At 44.1% G+C, this 25856-nt stretch overlaps 1 protein-coding gene across 3 annotated transcripts in view; it reads right to left on the reverse strand.

Moving 5' to 3' along the window:
• The window catches only part of SLC35F4 (solute carrier family 35 member F4), a 114340-nt gene that overhangs the window by 16782 nt on the left and 71702 nt on the right, over positions 1–25856 (reverse strand). The window contains exons 1-3 of one of the 3 annotated variants that reach the window (XM_041476905.1): positions 17986–18061; positions 5891–6079; positions 1038–1335 (exon numbers count right to left, since the gene is read on the reverse strand). In XM_041476905.1, the coding sequence (XP_041332839.1) occupies positions 1038–1335; positions 5891–6079; positions 17986–18061 (563 nt within the window). Of the gene's footprint in view, positions 1–1037; positions 1336–5890; positions 6080–17985; positions 18062–25856 lie in introns of those variants that run through there. The other 2 variants (XM_041476896.1, XM_041476887.1) reach the window with 2 other exon arrangements.

Genomic DNA, 25856 nt, shown 5'->3' on the forward strand with positions numbered 1-25856 from the left:
GATTTGACAGAAATGATAATTTAGGGCCAAATTACATCCCAGATCCTGGCAAAAGGCAGCTGAGGGAAGAGTTTGGCCCTGCTGCACTCCAGCCAGACAGTCACAAATGGGATTCCCTGTGTGCTCAGGGACAGCAGGAGCCAGGAATGGGCCCCATGCTGGGTAATTCCTGCTGGAACAGACAATTCTGCTGGAGTCAGGCAGGTTCTTTTCCAAGCAAGCCTGCACTGGAACAACAGAATTGGATCCCAGCCCAGAATGACCCTGTGAGTCTCTTCCCACCCTGGGCAAGGTGTGGTGTCTTGGTGAGCTGAGTTTTGTCCTGTCCTTTAAAGCAGCTCCCACGTCACTGTCAGATCAGTGGAGTAACAGAAGTGGAGGAGGAACTGTGAAATCAATTGTCACAGAATGTGAGGTACTTCCAAGCCCTGCAGGCAGATTAGATGTGGTTTTCCTCAGAACTGGCTAAGGTGAAGCTAAGCTGCAGCACTGGTGGTTGGACTGGATGATTTCTTTGGGTTCCCCCTTAACCTTGTATTTCACTGATTTCTCAGGGGCTACTGAAAAGGGATTTATACATTTCCAGCAGGAGGAAAGGGCAGTTTGCATCCTGCTGTACTTGCTCAGCACAGAGAGCAAGCCATGCTCTTCCACATGGAAAGCACCTCCTCAGCTCTGAGCATCTTCCTTCCAGGAGCTGGTTTGGTTGTACCAACCAGCTATTCTATCATAAATGGACCAGGACAGATTCACCTGATCCAGGCAAGGACACAAAATATAGAGATATCAGACAACATAACAGCAAGATTATAAGCAGATTATTGACCCTTTCAACTCATTGAAAAAGCCCTTTAACAATCCAGTACCCGTTTATTCAGCACACATCACTCAGCTGTCAGCCTCCTGTGAGCTATTTATGAATGAGGTTTTCTGCAGCATGACCTTTATTCTGACACCAGGGTGGAACTGAGCCCAGCAGTGATCTCAGCCCTCAGGAATTAGGGTTTTTAAAGGGATACTGCCATGATAAAGCCTACCTGAATTTTTTGATTGGAGACTGCTTTTCCTGTGCAGTTGCAAGGTGCCCGGAATAATAAATGGGAAAAATCATAATGTTCCAGTTTGTTGAGAACCAAGTCATGAAAAAGGGACAGTCAAAGGTCTCAAAAGTGATTTTGACAAACTGTGTGGTCCCAACCCAGGAGGAAGAGACGGACAAAATGATCAAGAATCTCCAGATTAGCTTGAGAAATGTGGATGTGCAAGACTGGCATCGTGTCTGTCCTTCAGCTTCTTGGCTGCTGCTCTCGGTGTGCGTTTGTGTTCCTTCTTCTCCTGAAAGAGAAAAAAAAAAAAAGGAAGAATAGAAAAAGAGTTGTACATGTAATGAATGCATTCAAAATAATTCTCGGCAAAACCTCCCATTCTGGTCCAAGTCACAAATCATCCCTTGCCTTCTCCCTATAACACCTTTATGTCCCATAAATACTGAAATCCTGCACAAAAGTATTTTAATAATACCATCTCTGTCACTTCAAGGAGGCAGAAACAAACACAAACACAACACTGAGGGCTGAGGTAACAGCATTACAAATAAGCTGTTGTCACTATTTGCTTTATCAGCCCTTCATTCCCTCTGCCAGCAAGCCTTCAGAATAAAAATGCATCCCTTGGAACCAACAACGTTACAGAGGCAATCGCTGTGCATGTGTGCAACAGAAGAGCTCTCTGAGCCTGCAGGTCTGGAGACAGCACCAAGTTCTTATTCCTCCACATTTTAATTCCACAATCACTTTTATTTACAAGCTGGGATGGGGAGGAAGGAGATAGTTTGGTTTTATGTACCCAAGCAGAGAAAGGCTTTTGGCAGTCAGGTCGGTGTACTTACGTTTCTGGAGTTAACAAAGGAAACTGGACAGAAGTGAAGCTTGGCATGTCCAGAAATAAACCTCTGCACATCAACAAGGAGCAATGAGAGCTGGCATTTCCCATTTCAGCACAGTGGTTTTCAGACCTAAGTGCACATTTCCTAACACAGGTGGGGAGAATTTAATCTCACTGACTGGTGACTTGCTCTCCCGTCAGATCCCCAGAGATGCAACCCATGATTCGTGCTTTGCTTTCCTAGATCCCAGCTGAAAACAAGGAGCACTGACACTGCTGGTTCTGGGAGATCACAGGGCAGCACTGAGCTCCAACCATTCACCCTGTCTGACCACAGGTCTTGGACTGCCAAGCAAATTTTATTCTCTTTGCCATCTGTATGGCAGTCATCTTCTGTTCAGTGGGCAGTTTTCCTGATCTCTTCCACACCCACTCCTCCCTCTGGGGAGACATCTGCTGATAACAGGCTATGGAATGTCCCTGCATGACTGATAAGAACTACAGCATCCACTGGGAGATGTGAGCCCAGGGGAGGAGCCAAGCATTCCTACCTGGATAGAATCTGGAGTCTCTGGAACACCAGCACAGCTTCTCCACTGGATTTCCCAGAGGAACAGCAGCTGCCTCTTCCACTGGATCTTCAGAGGAAGACTACACCCTTCTACACGATCCCTGTTCCAGTAGAACCACAGCTGACACTCCAGGAGGACTGCAGCCACATTTCCAACTGGATTGCTACCAGCACCCCGACCCACAGGGTGTCAGGTTGTGCTCTGACTCTGTCAGTGTTGTTTTAGTTCACTGCATTGTTTATTTTATCTTTTTATTTTCTTCCCTAGTAAAGAACTGTTATTCCTGCTCCCATATTTTTTTTGTCTGAGAGCCCCTTAATTTCAAATTTGTAACAATTCAGAAGAAGGGATTTACATTTTCCATTTCAGGGGAGGCTCTTGCCTTCCTTAGCAGACACCTGGCTTTCCTTTCCAAAACAAAACACCACATCACACCAGTCTGGTAAAAGAAACAGGAAAATCTTCTAAAAATCATGGCCTGAAGCTATTCTTAACTACTCCTGTCAATTATCAGCCACATTAATACATGATGTGATGTAGAGAAAAAACAATATGATTTTGAGAGAAGTTATAGATGCACTGAGTGAGAGCATACACTGTCCTATAGCCAACTTTTATGTGACAGAGGTATCCTTTCACACTCAGGTATAATTTCCTTTTATATTATTTGTTTTGCTACATTAGCCATAAAGAAATGTCAAACTGGGGTTCCAAGCTATTACTGTAAACCAACATTACACATAAAATAATTTATCATAGCAGGGAGTGCATTTGGAATCAAGAATTTTCCTAACTAGGACATGGAGCTTTTTGCAGTTGTAATTGTGTGATGTGGTTTTTTCCTAAAAATAATCTGTGTTCGGTGGCTCCATTGTTTAGTGGTGAATCAAGAATTTAAATAAAATTACAGGTTTATTAAAAACATGCAGAGGATAATCAGCCATAGGTCTGAAAAGACAAGCATCCTTTTAGCATTCTCCTTGGCTTCTGAGAGAAAGTAGATATTTTTATGGTACTAATAATGACTGACAGCTATTGAAAGATAAATTACAGTTTATTTGCAAGTTAGAATGGCTTAAAAAGAATATATTATAGTAGCATCAACTTGCAGGTCTTCCTGCCAAGTAAAACTACCATGCAATTAGTCCTTTTTCAGCTACCACTTAAAATAATCACACAATGATAGAAGAATAAAGCACTTTTAGCCAAGCTTTCTATTTTTCAATTACACAATAACGATGAATTGGTGTCATTATGCACGACACCACCATCAGCATTTGATTTGGATGTTACAGTCCCAGGTCTGAATGTCAGGGAAAGGCAGAGAAACACAGACTTGTTGCAAGATCTACCTTGGATTTAAAGACCTGTGTAAGTTTTAGCTTGAATAAATGTACAGTGGGGAGTTGCTGTGAGTTTTTAATCAGTGGGATTCATCCCAAGTGATGTAGTTAGCAAATAAGTGTGTATTCAGGATGAACATGTTGTCTGGGGCTCCTTTATATTTAATGATAATGGAAATCATGGTGAGAGGGGAGCTGATTCCACCCTCATATATCTACATCTATCTACATCTAAGCTCACTGGAGGCACTTAACTCTAGACCAGATATTTGCAATTAACTTAAGTGAAATTGTGATTGATCCCCATGACAGAGTAGCTTGACAGCTGCTTTCAAAATCCATGGGATGTGCACACCTAATTCCTGGTCAAAGAATCAAAAGGGCAAAATAAGAAATAGATTTCAAAATAATGCCAGGGAGTGAGCCACAGGGTGAGCAGGCACATGGATCCTATTAAAGAGGTTTAGGGATTTCCAAGTCATGGACAAGCACTTGTGTTTAGACACCAAATGATAATGAGGAGAAAACAAACTGATCAGCCAAAGTGGCTGGGAGAGAGTATTTTACAATTGGCAAGGTAGCAGAAATCCTTGGGGTCTGCATTTGGATGGGACTGGAACAAACCAAGAGAATGATCCTGGGAAGAGCACAGGAACAAGGCTGAAAGCACAGGTAAGAGTGCAGATCACACTGCAGGTGACACAGGGAGATGGCACTGGCCAATGGCAAACTGTGGGGAAGGCAGTGAGCACAGACAGCCCTGCATGCTCCTTTGCTCCACAGTGCAGTTCTTACTGACAAAACGGTCACAGAAGAGCATTTTGCTCTTCAGGAGTGAGATGAGGAAAACCAAAACCTACAGCTTTTCATCGGAACTCTTGGCTATTTGGCAACTAGACCCTAGAAAATTATATTCTTTGTATTTGTTTACCTATTGGCCAGTCCTAGTTAGACTTCTCTGATGAGGATGTGAAGATCAGGATCAAAAGGGAAATTAATAAATGCAAAGTAAGAAGAAGAGTATGATGTCCAGAAACTACTCAAGCGGCCTAGAGCCCTTTCTTGGAGGAGATGGATTCTGATTTTGGATGTCCCTTAGTGCCACCATGCACAGTTATTTCAGCCTGATATCTGGAAAAATAAGATTTGGTTTTCTGATTTCTTAGCTCTGATCTTAACTGCAAGATGATGCATAGCTCCTGGCAGCAGTGATCACCTCCAATACTCTTCTGAGGCTTTCCATCAAGAGAGTATTCCTGGAGCACGAGATCCCTCTGTTTTCCAACACAAGGAGGAAATGGGTGACTCTTGCTGTAACTGGTGGTCAAGTGACAAGAGGAAGGTTCAGTTCCCCCAGGTCCAGAGTGCAAGGGAGATCCAACCTGTTCTTCCTCCCCTTTTTGCTCACAGTATCTACACAGGCAGTCTTCCGAAGAATTTGGGCAATTAAGTAATTTCCTTCCAAAAAGCTTGGACAGTTAAATTATTTCACTCATTTAAAGTCTCTCCTCCTCAACAGTGTGGTTTAGCAGACTCACAAGCCTGTGGCTGCACATTGTAACTGCTCCCATCCCATCCCTGCAGCTGCTGGATGGACACCATGGTGAAGAGGTCAGTGTTCACCACACCTACAGGTTCATTTGAGCTAAACTGCTGCCATGAAGCTGACGATGATCTGAGCTGTGACGGTCTTCCCTAGAAATCCTTCCACCTGCTGCTCCTTCTCTTCCTCTTCATCACACCACCCATGGCACGAGCTGAAGTCATCACTGTCTTTGAGAAGGAACTCCTAAGGGCCCTGGAGTGTGGCCAGGCTGAAGCTGAGGAGACACAACCACTCTGTGAAACCTAACCGTGTGCTGGGGTTAACCAGCTCCAAGGATCTTCCGTGCCTCGCGCCGTGCCGGGCACCTAGCGCACGTCATGTACCTGCGAATCCCAGCCTTCTCCTCCCGTCCGTGCCACCTTCCCGCTCACCCCCGGGCTCGGGAAGGACCTGCACGTGGCAAACCAAACCTCAGCATGCTCGGGCCCTGCCCCATCTCTGCAGAGACAGAGGGAAGAGCCAGGAGTGCGGCTGTGGGTTCCTACCTGATCTGCTCTGCCTCTCGACTCTGCTGTGCCGACAGATTCCCGAGGGACTTCGATTCTGCAGCTCAAGAATGGGAGCAGCAGAATCTTCAGCAACAGATAGAGGGGAGAGCTGCCTAGTCATGCCTCTGTGTCTGCTGGGGCAGTTGCCTCCTGGCTTGCATTGGATGACAGATGATCGTGAGGCACCTGAGAAGAAAGAGTTTTGCATCAGTTTTGTCTGGAAAGTCCCCGGAGGAACGCGGGGCTTTCAAACAGGCTGGCAGTGAAACGCATACAAAAGGAAGCGCACGGCAAAAAATGCAGGTTTCAGCTCTGCTCAGAATAAAGCAAATAGGTGAGTAAATAAAGACTTAACTCTCTCCCCCCTTATAGATAAAAAGGTGCTGCATGAAAACCAGTCTTCCCCCTGAAGAAATGAGAGCCCCATGCTGCAGTGTATCCTCAGCCCCGTGTCCACAGGGCCTGCACAGTCAAAGGAATTTGTACTCACGTGGGGCCCTTCCTGAGCACTGACACTGAATCAGGCCAGAGGAGAGCTCACCATTCCCCCTCAGGGTGGAGGAACCACTGCCTCCCTCAGTGCTGGGAGCCCCTCTAGAGGAGAGCTTCCTCTTTCCATCCTCAGATCCCTGAGACTCTTGTATGGAATGAAGCCATGGTCACTCACAGGTCTTTTGGATGAAGATTTCTGCTACAGGATTGAAGATGCCGATTTTAAGCATTTGCAAACACCAAATCAGAATCTCCATATCTTCAGAGAAGTTGCTTTCTCTTCCTCTACGTGCAGACAACTCCAAGATGAGACATTTCACACGGAGGCTGGACAGAGGCAGGAGGTGGCAGAGAAGCCCCAGTTCCCAGAAACACTAGTGGTACCAGATGCAAAATTTTCCAGTGAGTAGGACACCATATTTAATGAGTAAGAGCATGAAGAGCTGGATTAGGAATCAGGAATCCACAGCAAGGAGTGCAGTGCTGGAATCCATCAGTGTGGCTGGTGATCGATTGTGCAAGGACTTCCAAATTTATTGAAGGTGTCTCTGTAAGCGGTCAACACATGAGCAGCACAAGAGAGTCTTCTTCTCCAGCAGAAAGTCAGGATGACAGGCCATTCTGACAGATATAGATGTGTGTTCATGGCCAGCTGAGATCACCCACTGCTTGTTCTGTAGCTGCTACTCCAACTGGTGACCATCTCACCTAAACTTGGGGAAGATGCCCATACCAGAGCAGCCACTGTCCTTGCTGTGACTTGGAAGGATTTAACATGATAATCCCAACTACTTCATACTGAAAAGAATACAAAAGCAGACACAAAGCCCATGTGTAAGGTGCCACAGGTGTAACAGCTGTGGCAGAAATCCCAGAAGGGAACATTCTTTGTTGCAACACGAGACATTCCAGTGCACTTTGAAAGCAAAACACATCAAACTCAATTACTGCTTGAAAGTATATTCCAAAGCAAGGGCTGTATCCAAGACTCAAGAACTGAGACAGGACTCTTGCCAGTGGGTTCATGCAATCTTCCATGGACTTAAAGGTGTGTTGGGTTCACCAAGTCTAACAAAGACCGATGTATAAAATACGGAATTATACTTGAAAAAAAAATCTCTCAGCCTATTTCAGAGCCTGCAAGGTTAATTTTATCTACCAAGTAGACAAGTGACTGAATCAGGAGCTGACCCCCTCCACATGATCTTTCTCAAGATGCTCTTCCCTTTCTTCTCTGTCCCTTGTGAGGGAACTCTTGACTCAAGGGGGGCACCCAAGTTTAGATTCCAACTGATGATAAAGTCCTACAAATCCAATCCATGCAGTAAACAACCCAAACTCTATTACAGCAGACCCACAAACCCAGTTTGAAAAATTAAGATCTACATGATTAGAAGCAAGCTAAGCAAAGCACTGTGTTGCCTCCTCAATTTTTGATGAGCATTACTTTCTAAAGAGCTTTCTAGAGTCTATCAGATGTTTTCAGACCTTTAGAAATTTACTTTTTAATGGAGAAAATAATGATCTAGCAGCCACACAACTCCCTGCATGACTTTGTTCCACTTACTTCAAAACTCCAAGAGCTACTTCTCCCAGTGGTCAAACAAGAATAACATCACCTACTTTGTAAGACTTAGTAAACATCTTGCCAGTTACTCTTGTGAGTTACATTTTCATTTGTCATCTGAAAATTAGTCCCAGCCTCTATGAGGTTAAACCGATCACTACTTTGGGGGCGAAATGTCCAAAAAGGCATTTCTGATTTTTCAGGTCCACAACTTAGAGAGGTTTTATTTTCAGTAGGTGTTTGTCCTTGGAGAAGAAGCCACCGAGGTGGCTGGCTCTACATCACTCCTCATTTTGATATTCATATTTAAAGAGATTTCATTATGTTGAAAGACACATGTTATGTCTCAATTCAGATTAATTTCAGAATGAGATTTACATTATACTCAGCAGAAGTCTAGCAGGTGATATACAACCAAAATTTGATGGAAGCCTATTCTTCCTCACGTTCAAAAAGAGCTCTGAGTTATTTGTATCTGGTACAACAGAGAGACATGAATCTTCTCCTGTGCATTGACAAACCCAGCAGGTGAGACCAAAACTGTAACTCAAGAGATTGCATTAAATCCAAAGTCACTGCTTGATTTACTGAATTCTTCTTCCCTTACACCTGAAGCAATCAGACAGCGCAGCCATTTATCAATATTTCATTGTTACAGCCAGAAAGCCTGGGACACCTAATGCTGCTCAATCTGAACATATTTTAAAGATATCTGTTGCTAGGAGAGGTGAAGAGATAAATGCTGGGCTCACTTTCCAAACCTGGAGCCAGCAGCAGGGACAACAAATCACCACCTGCACAGCTGAGCAGTGAAACCTCCCAGGTGGGCAGCGCTGTCCCATGGGAGAGGAAGGGAAGACAGAGCTCATGGAACTCTGGTTCTCTGTCCCACTCCACGACTCTCAGCTGCGGAGCAGGGATCTGCTAAGTCCCTCCAAACTTGGAGGGATCAAGAGCAGCATTTTTCACTGACTTTCCATAAAGGGAATAACAGAATCATAGAATGGTCTGGGTTGGAAAGGAACTTAAGAGCGTCCAGTTCCGACCCCCTGACATGGACAGGGACATCTTCCACCTCACCAGGATGCTCAAAGCCTCATCCAGCCTGGCCCTGAGCAACCACCTTGAGCAGAGTTGTCAACATGGGATGGGACTTCTTACACAGTTTGTGGCTTTAGCAGGGATGAATCACAGGCTGAGAGTGAAACTACATTTTGGGCATTATTTGCTATCTTAAGAAAAAGCTACTGGAAGAGACTGGGAAAAAAGAAATAAGAAAAACCTTGCCAGACTGTCAGATCTTGCTGTTGGAAGTGTTCCTTGGAGGTTGTAACTGAGTGTCAAAGCAAGACTCTGCCAATAAGAATGACCAAAGAGGAAAGGGAGAAATGCAAAGTACCTCATACTATTGTATCCAGCACATTCACCTAGATTATTTTTCATTATTGGATAAAAACAAAGCCATGCTCTTTCCCATTTTTTTTACAATTACTTGTAAAATTTTTTTACAATTACTTTTTTTTTACAGTTACTTAGTTTCTTAATCTGTTTCAGCAAATCTATTTCCTCACCCTGCAAACGTAGATGCTTTATAGCTTAACAAGCAAGGCCATTTCTCTGCATATGGAAACCAAAGGGAAACCAGCAAGGGGAACACATGGCTCTAACAAAGTCTGTCCCCATCTTGCATTAATTATTATACACATATCCCAGTGTACTTTGATTTAGCAAGGTAATTATGCTTGTGATAACCTAAACCACGTGATTAATATCACTCAAGTCCAGCCCTTCCATGTTCTTTAACACCAGCTGGGGGAAGGAGGTGGCCCCATCTGCTGCTGCCATCATGTGCACTCAAGCCAGGAAGAAGAAGCCCATGCTGGTCCTCAGAAACATTTTCACCACCACCTGTAAACAGTGCACAGCTCCCTAGCCCCTCTGGAAGATGCAATACACAACTTGTGGCCCTCTGCTCATATACAGGTTTCCAGATGCAGCTCACACAGTGAGAAACTGTTTCCTCGCCTTGGCTAGAAAAATCCCTTTGCTATTTTCCAGGGGGATTGGAGAGAAGGATTACACCTTGAGGTTCAAAACCAGCTCTCTTCAGATCATCTTCAAGTATTTGACATCTTTAGCATGTGACAGCAGTGCTTGGAATAATAAGAACCAACCCCTGCAATTACGTTTGGACAATGTTTCTGGTCTCACAGCTGCTGCTGAAAGTGGATCATGGAATATCCTGAGCTGGAAGGGACCTGCAAGGATCAAGGAGTCCAAGTCCTGGCCTTGCACAGGACAGCCCCAGGAATCCCACCACGTGCCTGAGAGCATTGTCCCAGTGCTCCTTGAGCTCTGTCAGGCTTGGTGCTGTGACCACTTCTCAACCACGCTCTGTGTGAAGAACCTGTTATAATATCCAACCTGAACCTCCCCTGACACAGCTTCATGCTGCTCCCTCGGGTCCTGCACCAAATGGATTGCCAGTTAAATAATCAATGCAACACAAAAATGCAGTCTTGGACCTAAACTCTATGGCCAGGTCATCTTATGATTGATTGTGTCCTTTTCTTTTCTTTTATTTTTAATCCAACTGCCCTGATGGAAATTTAGAACCTCTCAAACAGGTAACTGAATTCCCTTCCAAAAGCCATCTGTGCATGCACGACACCGGATTACTGACACAAAGTGCTGGCTCATTTAGAGACAGCAACATCTGGCTTGATGGGATGTGCCAAAACACATTCTCTTTATTTGATTACACAATGAAATTGATGGTTAAATAGGTGATGGAAATGAGCTGAACAATTTCTGGGTGTTAAATTCCCAAAGCCCTGCAGAGCACTGGGCACCACCAGAGCACAGAGCACAGAGCACTGGCTACCACCACAGTCAGGAGAGAGAGCAGTTTTGCCAAAAGGCCACTCAAGGCACCTACAATCTTCCTTTTATTCATTAAAATAGTCTTATTTCACTGTGTCCTCAAAACCTCAGCTCCTGATTTCTCACTGTCTCTGTGCTGACAAAAGGATGGCTCGGAAACCATCGCTGGGCTTTGACAGACGGATGGAGGAAGGAGTGGGTCTGGTACGGTGTGGAAAACACATCAGTTGAACATTCCTGCTGAATTGGGCCCTGGAGAAAGAATTGCCAACGTTCCTTTTACCCTGCAGGAGCAGCATCCACCCCAGTGATGGCTCTGCTCACACCCCACGAGCCCAGTGCTCCCACAGCCTGTGCACAAGCTCCCCTGGAAGCTCTCCCAGTGAAATTCTGCTCTTACTGATGCACTGCAAGGAGAAGATGATGTGAGTTTTGCAGCCAGGGAAATATTGGATGCATATTGGATGGAAAGGGTGGTGAGTGGTGCTGCTGTTGGGAGAGGTGAAGAGAGCTGCTTCTGTCTATTTTACAACAAAACCTTATTAGGCTGGATTAGCCACAGCTTTAATTGGATTGTTTGCTACTGTTAGCACACAGCTGCTAGCAGGGTATGCAACACCATCAATCATTACTGACTTAGGTCCATAGCTTATTTTATCCTAACCACTGCCTGCAAAATCAAATTCTGCCCTTCACTGCACTGGTGTAAACCCCCAGCACACCAGTACAACCAGCCCAGTGGTCTGGGCACGCACACTGACTAATTCCCCAACTTTTAATGTGTGCAGAACCAGCAATTTGACCAGGGATGTGAAGTCATGGTTACATTTTACTAAAGCCAAGCAAAATCAAGAAAACAAGCACATACGCTTCGCTGGCAGCATGCTACACAGGTTTGAGGAATAAGCATTTGTTCAGTGAAGAAAATTCCTTTCAGCATGTCTCAGGCATTTGGAGATAATGTTCTCCATTTAAACACTGCAATGGTCTCTGTGTATTAGTAATGCACAGATGTCTGTTCAGAGTGATGCTTTGTTCATTTATTATTTGCTTGTTCTGGAAGTTTTCATGTTTGAAGGGGATGAGAAGGTTACAGTTTTTTTGTTTTTTGTTTTTTTTTTTTATCCTAGGGGAAAAGATTTTCAGATTGTAATGAAAAACAAATGACTCAGTGATGGCGTACAGCATTTTTCTTGTACTATGATTAACTATTGTCAAGAGCAGAAAGCAGAAAAAGTAGATATTTTTGTTGTGGTTTACTTGTGACATCCATCAGCAATCTCTTCCAATTATCTCTTCAGTGTCTGTACACAGCCCTCACTCCAGATCAGCAAACAGCAACTTTGCTTACAACCAGGAATCTCAACAACTTCCACGTGTCCTCCCATCCTTGCAATAAAATTAACAAAGAGAACTTAAATTTCACATCCTGTACTTCACTTAGTACCTGATCAAGGAAAGTGCCACTCTACATCCTTGCACCTCATAACCCTTCCAGAGGAGCAGTTCCAGCCTATTTGTAAGGGGAGGGAATCCAAGTTAGACAAACAAAAAAACATCCCACCCAGACCTGCATCTCCTTGGCTTTTATAAGTGGGAAATAGTTGATTTCCCACTTATAAGAGGGAAATATAAGTGGGAAATATTTATAAATGGGAAATAGCTAAATAAGTTGTACAAAGGCATCTCCTCACAAACTCTCCGACCCCCACAGTCGACAGCTCATCTCTGAGATGGGGCTTCTTTCATTAATTGCCCCAAATGTGATGCCTTTACATGCAACCCTGATAAATGCAAGCCTCTAAATGCATTTTTCTGCACATCAGCCACATGTTCTTGTGCTGAAGAACCTGCTCTGAGGTGGAAGCTCTTGTGCCAACCAGCCAATGTGCTGTGTCCTAAAGCCCCTGACCAAGGACAAACCACCAAGTGGATCCAGGCTGCAACAACCCTGGTGTGCAATACCTGCAGCTATTAGAAAACAACAATAAAAACAGAAAAAACACCTTAGCAGGAAGGATGTGAACATGCTACAGGCTGTAGGCAAGCTGTGGACTGCCTTTTCCAAAGCCCTGGAGCCCATAGGCCACTCTAGAGGACTTCTCAGATTCTATTTTTCTGAAGTGAGTGGCCCCTGTTTGTATTGCTCTGGATCAAGGCCTTTACTCAAAACATACAACCAATTACTAGAAAAACCCCAAATTCCTGTTCAAATCTTTGTTCCATCTCCATTGTTTTGAAAGTATAGTTAAAAGCTTTTTTTTTCTCATTTTAGCCTAACTTCAACAAATGCATCACTGCCTTTTTTTTTAAGCATGGACAAGGAATTTCACTGATTTGACACCAAAAATAACACACCAGCACCAGTGTGGGAGTGTCAGAGCAGACCCTGGGATAGAGGCTTATTTGAGAACATCTGTGTGGAACAGGCAGCTGGAATATGCATTTTGAAACACAGTGGTTACTCATATTTGAAAGTTACTGGGCATGACAGTATACTTAAGAGTTTGAGGGAATGTAGAAGGGAGTGCTGCAAATGAAGAATGACTTTTATACATTGAAATCAAAACTTCTACCAAAAAAAATTTAGAATACCCATTTGGAGTGGAATGTTTTGGACTGAATTCTGAATTTGGACAAAAAAACATTGATAAATAATGAAAAACATTGAAAAGCAAATGCTGTGTTGAAATCTCAGAATTAACCATGACAGCTCTGGGGGCAGAACACACTGACCTCCCGTGGGGAGGGGATGGACATCTCCTCCTTCAGCACAGAACTTTTCCCAGGCAAAGAGGGGAACAACACCAGAACTTAAGACCCTTTGTCTCCTTCCAGGACTTTAAGTTTTTGCTTACATAAACACTCCTCTGAGACCACCTCAGTGACAACTTTTGAGTGAGACCTTGGGGACTCACACATTCAAAGAAATATTCTTTGCTGCATCAGATTACAAGACTTTTTTTCTCCCCCCAGATATACCTGATCCAACATTAATTCAAGCCAATCTCAGGATCAGACCATCTTCCCACCACTCTAGCATTGACTGAGTGAGATAAACACAAATCATTTGATTCAAAGCTGCACACCATCCCATAAAAACCCCCTCTGCCATAAATTTTGTAATCAATTATATCAGATGTGCTTCCAATCATTTTTCAATTTATACACTCTACTCCAAACCAAAAGGTTAATAATCTATTTTTTAAAATCCTCTGAAAATTAATCTTGTCATTGCTAGAATTTGGTGACACTTCCAGTTACACTCTCACTTTTACTTTCACTGCTGTAACTCAAGAGCAGCTTCAATGAAAGTCATGAGGCTGCTTTGCTGTGAAGTTGTTGTGAAAGGAATTTACACCCACCACAATCCAGAGATCCTCATATGTACCTCATTAATAAACAATCACAATACAGCTTCTACTTACAAGAAACACAGCAATAAATCCAGGCTGGTTCATGGATGTCCCAAGACCCAGAAAAGCAGCTGTGACACTGCTGGGGGCAGAACACACTGACCTCCCGTGGGGAGGGGATGGACATCTCCTCCTTCAGCACAGAACTTTTCCCAGGCAAAGACGGGAACAACACCAGAACTTAAGACCCTTTGTCTCCTTCCAGGACTTTATTTTAAGTTTTTGCTTACATAAACACTCCTCTGAGACCACCTCAGTGACAACTTTTGAGTGAGACCTTGGGGACTCACACATTCAAAGAAATATTCTTTGCTGCATCAGATTACAAGACTCTTTTTCTCCCCCCAGATATACCTGATCCAACATTAATTCAAGCCAATCTCAGGATCAGACCATCTTCCCACCACTCTAGCATTGACTGAGTGAGATAAACACAAATCATTTGATTCAAAGCTGCACACCATCCCATAAAAACCCCCTCTGCCATAAATTTTGTAATCAATTATATCAGATGTGCTTCCAATCATTTTTCAATTTATACACTCTACTCCAAACCAAAAGGTTAATAATCTATTTTTTAAAATCCTCTGAAAATTAATCTTGTCATTGCTAGAATTTGGTGACATTTCCAAAAATAAACAGACACTCCCAGTTACACTCTCACTTTTACTTTCACTGCTGTAACTCAAGAGCAGCTTCAATGAAAGTCATGAGGCTGCTTTGCTGTGAAGTTGTTGTGAAAGGAATTTACACCCACCACAATCCAGAGATCCTCATATGTACCTCATTAATAAACAATCACAATACAGCTTCTACTTACAAGAAACACAGCAATAAATCCAGGCTGGTTCATGGATGTCCCAAGACCCAGAAAAGCAGCTGTGACACTGATGGACAGCTCAGTAACACTTTCGATTTGGGGTTGTATTTATTTCTTACACCAACTGTTGCCTCTGCTGGGTGCCTCCAGGGAGTGATTCATGCAGCTCCCTCAGATACCAACCCTGGAGGTGAATCACCTGCTGCAGGTGCCCAGCTCTCCCAGATTTCTCAGTACTTACCAAGGCTTCCATTTAGATGGACGTGGATGAGTCTGAGCCTCAGACTCAGGCTCTCAGACTCAGGCCATGGCAGCACTGCAGTGCACTGAGCACATGCTTCCATTTCCTTGCCTGACTTGGAGCCTCAGAGCCTGGAAAAGAACATTTTCCAGGTAAGCAGCTGGGGCAAAAGTAGGGATTTATCACTTTATTGCTGCATTTTGCAATCCCAGGAGATACTTCCAACTGCTTCCTCCACTGCCCTTGAGGTAATAGCTCTGACAGGTCTCATCCCTGCCTTTCCATGATGGCATTTTTGGGATAGGTCTCCTCCAGTGTCCATGCCACACACCTGGCTGATGCTGGGGAGTTGGCCAGGCTGAGGTGAAGACATGTTCTCAAAAGGATTTGGTGGCTGTGGTGCCAGCTTGGCACACACCTCAATCCTCCCACTCACCCACGTCCCACCGCCCTGGGCAGCTCTCTGCTCCATTTCCCTCCACATGAGCAGCACTTTTGACCACTCATCTCCAAGCACTGAGTGCACCTTCCCCACCAAAGGAGTCTTCTTGCCTGGATTTCACTCCACTCTCCAGGAGTCAGCAGTCCAGTGGAGGGATCCCAGGAAGCCACAAAGCTGAACTGTGTGAAAATGCCCACACAGAGCACACTGCTCCCCTGCTCTCCTCCCAGCACACAGCCCAAGCTGCTCTGGAATCTCTTCCATGTGCCCCCCCATGCTTGGGAAATAAAGCGGGGGGGACAGATGCAGTGCTTCTGGGTTGCTGGCTGCCCTATCCCATTAGGATTCTTTGGGAATTCATGCTAAAATCCTTGCTGATCTGTAAAACCTGGCTGCACACACATTTAATGTACGGGTTCAGTATTAATTCAGCTTGGCCAGGTCCATCCTGAGCAAGAACCTTTCCATTTGCAGCCTGTTGGATATGACAAGTGCTGTCATGTAGTCATTTCCAGTCTAGTGCCCTTTCTTCCTACTGTATTTTCCCTCCCTCAGGAACCAGGCAGGGCAGTTTTGGCACTGCAGCTGCAGCCCAGCATGGGCAGAAGGTTGAGACAGGTCTAACAGAGGCACCTGGACTGCTGAGGCTGAAGGCAACCACAGTTCGTCCTGGAGCCCTGTGAGGCAGGGACAACCTTTAATGCTCTGCATTCCCCACCAAGCGTGACACGAGCCTGGTCTGAGCCCTCAGGAAATAAAGAGCAGCAAATCACCCCATTTCACCAGCACAGCCAGCTCACCTGGCCATAACACTGCTCCTAAAAAAGCAGGTGAGGGTATGAATCACAGTATCGCACATCCTAAAGCCTGCTGCTGTGCACCAGCAATAAGCACTCAGCTCCTCCAACTTTCCTTAAGGCGTTTTCCCCTCAAGGAAGAAACACTAGGTAACCACCAAGCCTGCAGAATTCTAAATATCACACACACAAAATTCTGAGAAAAACAACACAAACTACTGTCTGGTCTATCAAAACCCAGCCATGTTTGTAAGTGAAGGCAGCCTGAGCCAGGTGGATCAAAGAACTGCAGGTCACGCTCTGCTGACCATCGCTGGACCGTGGCTCTTGCTTTGTTTTGCTCCTGGATGAATTCAACTCACAAAAAAGAATTACATTTTCATTGCTGGTTGGCTCAAAGCAGAGACAGCGCACACACCTTGCAGTTTTACAGCCTCCAGTGTCCTCACCACACACACACACACCTGGTGGGAAAACAGCTCATTTCTGGCACAACAAGCAACTTGGGGAAGTACCACACAGCTCTTCACAACATCTGACACTGAGGATTATAAACTCAAATGGTGCACTTAAACCATGAGATTTCTACAGATATTTAAGTCAAAAACTCAAACCTGAACATCAGGAGTGTTTTTAAGAAAGCTTTCCTTTTGACCTCTGATTTATACAGCATGTACACCTATTGTAAATTTTCAGCACACTGACTTTTATTTATTTCACTATCAGGACAGTCTAATCTCTTGTAAATTTTCAGCACACTGACTTTTATTTATTTCACTATCAGGACAGTCTAATCTCCTGCTGGACAACATCACCACGTTCCCAGTGATTCTGAGGTGTGATGTGAAGTTGATGGGCACTCTTTAAGGAACAAGGTTCTCATCTCTGATAAAGAGCACAAAAAAGAATTGCCAATTTCTATTTTGTGGTTTTTCTGTATTAAAGAATTGCTTAAGAGCTGAAAATGAGGGGGGAAAAAGCAGATTAAGGGGACAACTGCTATACTGAGCTGAGGGACAGCAAGCACAAAAAAAGTTGGTGCCTCTGTCTTCACAGCAAAACTAATAAATCTAGAACAACACAGTAAAATACTCCAGAAAAGCCAATAACATTACATGGACATAATTCCACATAATTTTAAAAGCCAGAGTTGAAGTACAGCAACTTTATCTGTTGTTCATATTTCAACATCAGTTTCTTCACCAGGAATCATTCACACAGCAGCTGAACACAGGCAACAGAAATATAACTGCCACTTATCCCAGATGATATTAAAGTGCTAAAAATGCTATCTGAGCATTACTTTAAAATTACACACACACACACACACAAACAACATTCCTGTTACTCTGCACGGAACGGAGCAGGAGGAGCATGCAGAGTGAACTCCTGCCTAGGATGAGATTTACAGGGGGGGAAAAAAAAAGCATTTACCATCTGGCACAGGCGAATTTAATTCGGAAACATTGTAAGATGGTAGCGGTGCCACTCTTGCCGAATGTTTCTTCATCCTCTGGAATTGCTCTCCTGCTCAGGTGCTCACTCTGGCTCACTCTGCATCGCCCTTGGTCCCGAGTACTACAGCAAACACGGGGCTATGGCTGGTGGCTGGATGTTGTTCTGGAGATGCTGCAGGAGCCTACGAGAACTGATTTGCTGTTTCCCTGGGAAACCATTTGCAACACGTTCAAACAATGCTTGACCTCTGCCAACACTTCTCTTTCATTCAATTGTGGAGCGCGGCAGATAAAATATAAATATATCAGCGGCGGCGCCTCGCGGACTCGAATCCGCGGCAGCCCCTTTGCAGGAAATTGGGATTTCACATCAAATCTCTGCGCTGTGCTGGCAACGCAGACGGGAGATTTCTCAGACAACTGCGAGGGAATTATGCAATGCAATTTTCTGGTTCCTTACACTGTGACAATATACGGATGATTATAGTAATTATTTTAAGTAAACTTTGAATAATGGGACTCCTATAGAGATGCTAAATCAGGAATGCCTTGGGCAAAAGAACAGGTGACATCTATGTCTGTGTCTGATAATAAAGCAGTGGTATTGCAGGAGGCTCTTCTAACACCCTACAAAAAATTGTCACAACCAAGACAGATACAGAAATATATTATATATATATAGGCTGTGGCTGGTCTACATTTCTTCCTCACTTCCCTTGAGACAGCCAGGACATGTTTTGTCCTTCTTTCCCTGACATCTTCTCTCCCTTCTACTTCCTTATTATTACTATTAATATTTTTGGAAGTTGTTCACTTGGAGCAATAGAAAAGTTTCACTGAGTGAACCGGTGTCAACCCACACAACTTCTGGAACTCTCAGAAGATCTCATCCCCTTGTGCAACCAGCACTGTGCTGGGAGCTTCCTTTGGCAGGAAGTGGTTACTGACACCTCTCAAGAGCCCTGGCTCCAGAGCTCTTCACCAAGAGATCAACTGTCAAGTCTTATCCAAGAATTAGTAGGGAGAAACCATTATCATTTACATTCAAGGTGTTTGCTGTAGGAACAATGGGAAATAAACAGGGAATTATCAGAAAGGCAGCTCAGCTCTCCCAGAATCTGCTGGCAAAGTTGCTGAATTTTTAAGGGCACTAGTATAGACCTTTCAGCTACAGTCCTTGTGCTTTTGACAGCAGCTGAGAGTGGAGATTCTTGGCCCAGGGCTTGGTCCTCCTTTCCCCACTATCCCACCAAAGAGGGAGAAGCCACTGGTTCTAGGGAAGGCTAGAGTGGTTTGAAAAGGATGAAGAATAGCTGGTTTAGAATTCTGCATCTTGGGCTTCCTCAAGCACAGTGCTGGAATCTCACAGGATTTACACAACAACGTGTTGTGGTTGGGGTGTGTGTGCAAGGACTGGTCCCCTCCCTAACCCTCAGGGAGGAGAGTGAAGGAAGCAGAGTCCCAGCTGGATCATCCTCTGGATGCAGCCACAGCAGAGGATGGCACATGGGGAGAACTGTCCTGTGACACCCTCATGGAAGAGGCAGCCTGTGACTCCACTGTACCCAGAGGGGTAGGAGGGGATTCTTGGGTCCTTGGAACAACCCACCAGGACACGATCACTTGATCTTACCCTGCACATTCCTGTGAAGCTGCTCTCTTGTCCCTCTTTGGGGACTGAGTGGCCTCACTTTTCTCGTGGGGCACAGTGACACAGTAGGGAAGAGACAATGATTAACCCTAGGGAAAGGAGGGACAAAGCACCTCATCCCACTCCCACAGCCATTCCTCCCTATGGAAAGGAGGGACAAAGTACCTCCTCTCACTCCCACAGCCATCCCATCCAGTGGGACACATCATGGAAGGAACCAAAAGGGAAGAGAAATGGCTAAAGCTGCCTGGTTTTCCACCCAGCACATCCTGTCCCGAAAGGCTTGGAGACCTCCTTTAGCATCTTCATTATATCCCTGGTGACTCACAAGGCTCTCCACCATGACAGTCTATCCCAAAGCATCAACTGCACTGCCTTGAGCTAACTGGCTTTTACTGCTTATCTGCATTCAGAGGATTTCCAGCACAGTGTAACAACCACTGTTCCAAAGGAAATTATCTTCCCAATTTGCAGAAGGAATTTTATTCTTCTGTCCAAAGTGCTGAGAGTCAGCAGAGTTTGTGATAGAGTAATCACCAGTCAAGTAATTGCTGGCTCCACAATCACAAGGCTCCCTATTAATACATGTCTAGTCCTTGAGCATTTATATAACATAAACAACATAATAATATAACACAGAGATTGCTTTTAGAAACCCATTTCTGCAAATAGGGGTTTATAATGGAATCATTAATGAACCTTAACAATGGTGAGGATGAAACACATGAGACAATGTCAGGCAATTCCAGACATTTCTTCCAGACGATTTCAGCACTAACAACAGAACGTGACTGAATCTAAGAGTTGCTGCCTTTTTTTATTCAAGGGAGAATCAGCCATTGTTTCAACACTAAGTCAGAAGCCAAATTCAACTCTTCAGTCTTTCAGATCTTCCCCCCAGCCATCTCTGCTTCCTAAAACAGTTACACAAGAAATGAAGAAGATACAAAACTGCTTAGAACTATGTGGAATTGGTACTTAGAACTTTCATCAAAGATCGCAGTTTTATAAGCATCAGCTTCTCTGGCTACACAAGAGTGAGCTTTGGCCACCTATTTCTGCTCCTTCCTTTGTGCTCTCTATCTCTGCTCTACATGTGCTGAAGAGTAAAATAGTATGGAGTGGAAGAGAGAGGAGGAAGCTCTGTCCCTCTCGCCAATCCATCCACAAGTCCAGTGTGATGACTGACTTACCAGGATGGCAAAACAGTTACTCCAAGTAACTATTCCAAGACTACAAGTCAACGTAAAATCCACAGGCCTGTGCCACCTTACTCACCCCGAGTTCATGCAAGGCACCAGAGTGGGAAAACATGGGGGTTTCACTCCAAAATTCAAGATTAAACTAAGTTTCCAGGTATCTATACAACAGCTCTTCATATGTTGTTGTTGTTTAGTTCAAGTTCTGTGCTTTTAGCCTGGAACATGTTTTAAGTTTTCTTATTCTCAGGGTGATGCTCCTCATAATAAACAATAAATAACAACAGGCTCTGGAGTACAAGTCTTGGGAGAAGCAGCTGAGGGAGCTGGGGGGAACAGTCTGGAGAAAAGGAGGCTCAGGGGGACCTTCTGGCTCTGCACCATTTCCTGACAGGATGGGACAGCCAGGGGAGGTTGGGCTTTGTTCCCAGGGAACAGGGACAGGACAAGAGGAGATGACCTCAAGTTAAGCCAGGGGAAGTTTAGATTGGATATTAGGGAAGATTTCTTTATGGAAAGACTTGTCAAGCTCTGGACCAGGCTGCCCAGGACAATGATTGAGTCCCCATCCCTGGAGGGATTTGAAAGATGTGTGGATCTGACACCTGGGGACATGGGTTAATGATGAGCTTGGCAGTACTGGGGGAATGGTTGGACTCAATGATCTCAGAAGTGTTTTCCAATCTAAATTATTCTATCATCAATCTACATATCCAATTATTCTCCCTCAGGAGCCCCTGTTTGTCAAGGAAGCCTGCAGTGTGAATCACAGTCACAGCAGTGTAACTACGCTGTGTGAACGATAACCCAGGCTGCAGGCTTGCACCCTCCACACCTGCTCCCAGTTAAGGCAAAAACTGATGGGGCACTCACCAAAGCTCTGGAGACAGACCAGCACCAGCATTATTAGGAAAGGAAATCAGTGAATAAGGCGTGAATTGGCCAACACTGAACCCACCACAGCGTGTCTCAGCACACATTCCTCATGCCAGTCCACATTTGCTTCTCCCCACCCTCCCTGCAGCACTCTGAGTCCCTGGGCTCAGTAAATATTCATCCAGATGAGTGCAGGGTGAAGCTGCAAGCTTGCTGACTCACTAACCAGACAGCAAACCAGCCCTGGCAGCAGAGTCAGGACTGGGGAGTGCTGAATCACATCCACTAACAAGCCTTGCACGCTCCCAGCTCAGAGGGGCTGATGCTATCAAAACACACTCTGCTCCTTGGCTAACCCCAGCTCTGCTGGCACTGGTTACTCATACATATTTCAGGGACCTACTGCACAAGTGAAAGTTATTTACTCTTCTCACTGAAGCTGCGATCACAGCTGGAGTTGAAGTGCAGGCAATCACAGGTTTTCTGATCCAGAGAGGATGATAGGTGTGGTATCACACACCCAAGGAGGGCAGATCATCACAGCTAAAGGAAAACATGCATAAGTACATGGAACAATGTTCATGGAACAATGAATTTCCATGTTGATAATGGGATCCATCTCATTGGACTTGGGATGCCAAAGTTTGAACCAGCCATACCAACATCTTTATAAAAGTGAGTGGTGAGAACGTGGTAACGTTAGGAGACAACTCACAGCCTCCTTTCTTACAGGTGTAATACAACCTGGTATTATTAACTCTGAAGGGACACACTTCTTCCCTCTGGCTGTGATGGCAGTAATGTGACTTGCTCCCACCTGCTCATATGGCTTTTAGATAACCTGGGTAGGGCAGATGCTCCCAACGGGAAGCACAGTGTGGGAATGCCTGATAAAGACATGAAAGTGTTTCTTTGACTTTAACTGATTTTAGAACAGTGCTCAGATCCAAAACTGTGCTGTTTGCTAGTTTTGAACACCACTAGCTACAAGATCCATCTAAAATCCACTTTGCATATGTCCCTGCAGCCAGCAGGTCAGTCCATTCCCAATCACTAGACTGTAAGACTCTCATAAACATGACTTTCACTGGCTCTTCCAGGCTGAGACTGTGTTTTAAGATGACAAGCTAAAAAGCCATTATCAAGTTCATTTTATCCCGCTGGAATACAAATTAGATGCAAGATGGAGAAGAGACAAACAGTCAAACTGAGATCACAACAGATGTATTCTACAAAGGAATTTTTATGTACAGTGAAGTCAAGACTTCAGTTTGAACTTTTACTGCTTCTAGCAAAATCAGAAACATGCAGCAAATGCTATGAACAACTCAATCCAAAACAACTTTCAAGGCTCACAGAGAAAAGAACCCTTCACCTCTCTGCTGTGCTCAGTCATGTTATATGGATTTTAAAGAACCAAATTCTCAAGTCCTTACTCCATCTGAACTCTCACTGGCTTAAAAACTGTTGGATATCCCTGCTCAGCATTGAGACTCTCAGCAAAGCATTTGATTGCCAGGCAGGGGAGGGTCCTCCAGCCCCACCACGATCACATGGGGTGGGCAGGGCTGCTCACACCTTGTCCCTTGGTGCTGCCCTCAATCCCACTGTCCCTGTCACCAAAGATACTAAACCAGATCCAAAAGTGACCCCTCATAAGCATGTGTGATTTAATTGAGAATGTTCACATTGAAGGCAATCTACAGTCTCATATGTTTTGTTCACTGAGGCAAAAGCTGGACTTTAACCAGAATATCCTGTATTTTGCAAATGCCAAGAAGTAGAGTAACTCCCCAAAATCTCACCTAATGACTGCAAGAAATACCTACTAAACCTGAAACAATTTCAATGCCCTTGGGGGTTGCATGTTTGTACACTGATCTCTGGTTGACATTAACATGAGTTGCTATTTTCAGTGAATCAGCCCAAGAACTCACTCTTTAATACCCTGATTTTGTAACAGAAAAACACAATGTGATCTATTTTTAGTCTTCCCTAGCAGGCAAGTCTTGGAAATAAGATAAACAGCACCAGCTAAAAACATCCACTCCAAGATGACAATGTGAAGATGTGCAGGGGTGCTGCAGGACAGCAGCTCCCACACCACTGAAACCACTCCAAAACACTCAGACCACCTACGGGGATTTTTGAAGGAATTTTGAATGAGTTAGAGATGTTGGGACCTCTGAGTTTTTAGACTATAAGATTTATTTTCTTATCTTCTACACAGGCGGGAAGGGAGAGTTCTGCTCACATCTTCACTGCACGGCTCAGAAGGTCACAAGACCCTCAGTTACAAGACCTCTTAAGGATTTATTGACCAATAAAACACTGCCAACAAGGATATTTATGTTTTTGACCCATCCTTAAGTATTTTGTCTTATGGACTCATGGTACAGTGTAAGCTTTCTTAGCCAATCCTGTTATGACACACAAACCTACAAGCTGCATTCAAAACTTCTTGTTTACCTTGGTAACTACTTTTATTTTTCCTGTATCTTAAACTCTAAAACTCTAAACTTTACTTAGCTAAATGTGTCTCTGCTTTAAACTATAAATCCACATTCTCACTTCTAGCACCTAAGTTTGGAAGCCTCTTCCAAGGTCTCAGATCAAATCCTGTGTTTAATTCTAAGCTTTGGCTTACAGGCCCAAAGTTCTGAGAGTTCCCTGCATTTTGGATTCCAACAACCACCCACAGGCAGTGGTCTCTTGGCTACTGATGCCTTGCAGTGGCTACCTAGAAAGGAGGCTACACAAGATTAAGAGAATAAGAGTAGTTAGTTATTAAAGGTCTTCAATAGGTACACCTTGGGCAGTCAAAGCCTCTGAGGGGCTACACCCAAGGTGGACAATGGTCACGAGTTTTTCAGTCAATGTTAAGTTTGATCCATTTATACATCAGGGGTTAATCCTCCAATTACAGCTTCAGGTAATGAAGTCATATACCCCCAGTTTGCTTCCCCCCAAATTCGCTTTTATTTACACTTTTGAGGCCTGAGGCTGGAGGGTATCCTTGGATTTCAGGCCTAGAGGCATTGTTTTGTCTGACCAAAATGTGAAGACAGTTAACTAACACTTCATATGGAGTTTAGATAATGCAGTACAGAATTTGAAAAATATAAAAGCTAAAATCCTAAAGCAGGTCCTCTGTCACAGAATGGTTTGGGCTGAGAAGGACCTTTAAATCTCATTTAATTCAGCCCTCTGCAATGAGCAGAGATATCTTCAACTGCATCAATCACATCAAATGTTGGTGTCTCAGCCCAGTGAAGTCCCACCTTGACCCTGCTTTGTCCAGCTCCTTCCCCTCTGCCTCTGGGCTAAGAAGATGCACCTGAAACCCAAAAATATCTGAAGATTCCCCCATCCCCTCCCTCCACAAGCACTCAACTGACTTGGATGTAGCAACAACTTCTGCTACAGTGCTTTTGGGAAGATTTTTATTTACTAAGTGATTTTATAGACCTGACAACCAGGGTGTCCCTGAGAAGCACAAGGATTAAATTTTCAATTAAAATAAACCTCAGGTTTTCCTTAATCACGCAAATTTTGAAACATAAACCACACACCCACAAGGATAAGGAAGTACATGATGATGTCTCCAGAGCAGGAAAAGCAGCTTCTTAGGCTTTTTATTCTGCTGGAATATGAAAATATCATACAGCAAGAAATATTAAACTCTTAATGCAATTAAAGATGGAAGGAAAAAATATTAATTGTGGGCATGGAGAGCGATTCTCCAATTTTAATAAAAGTCATGCAGTGATTCATGGAAACAGCAAATATATTAACTTTGATGCATCTTCAATATTTTGCATCAAAGAAGGAAAAAAAAAAAAAACAGTAAGAAAAAAATATGGATGGACCCCAAGCAACCTGAGATAGTGGAAGGTGCCCCTGCCCATGGCAGGGGATTGGAATGAGGTGAGCTTTAATGTCCCTTCCAACCCAAACCATTCTGTGATTCTGTAATTTCAGGTTGAGAAAAATATTAAAAAGTTACCTCCAGCATTAGAAACTCATTCCTATTTACAGAAGAATCAGAAGGAAAGGAAAACTGCTCAATGAAAAACCAAAAAGGAAATTTTTCCTTCAAGAGGAACTTTATTTCATGCACAC

This window comes from Pyrgilauda ruficollis, unplaced genomic scaffold, assembly GCF_017590135.1.
Source record: "Pyrgilauda ruficollis isolate IOZ18807 unplaced genomic scaffold, ASM1759013v1 scaffold110, whole genome shotgun sequence".
NCBI lineage: Eukaryota > Metazoa > Chordata > Aves > Passeriformes > Passeridae > Pyrgilauda > Pyrgilauda ruficollis.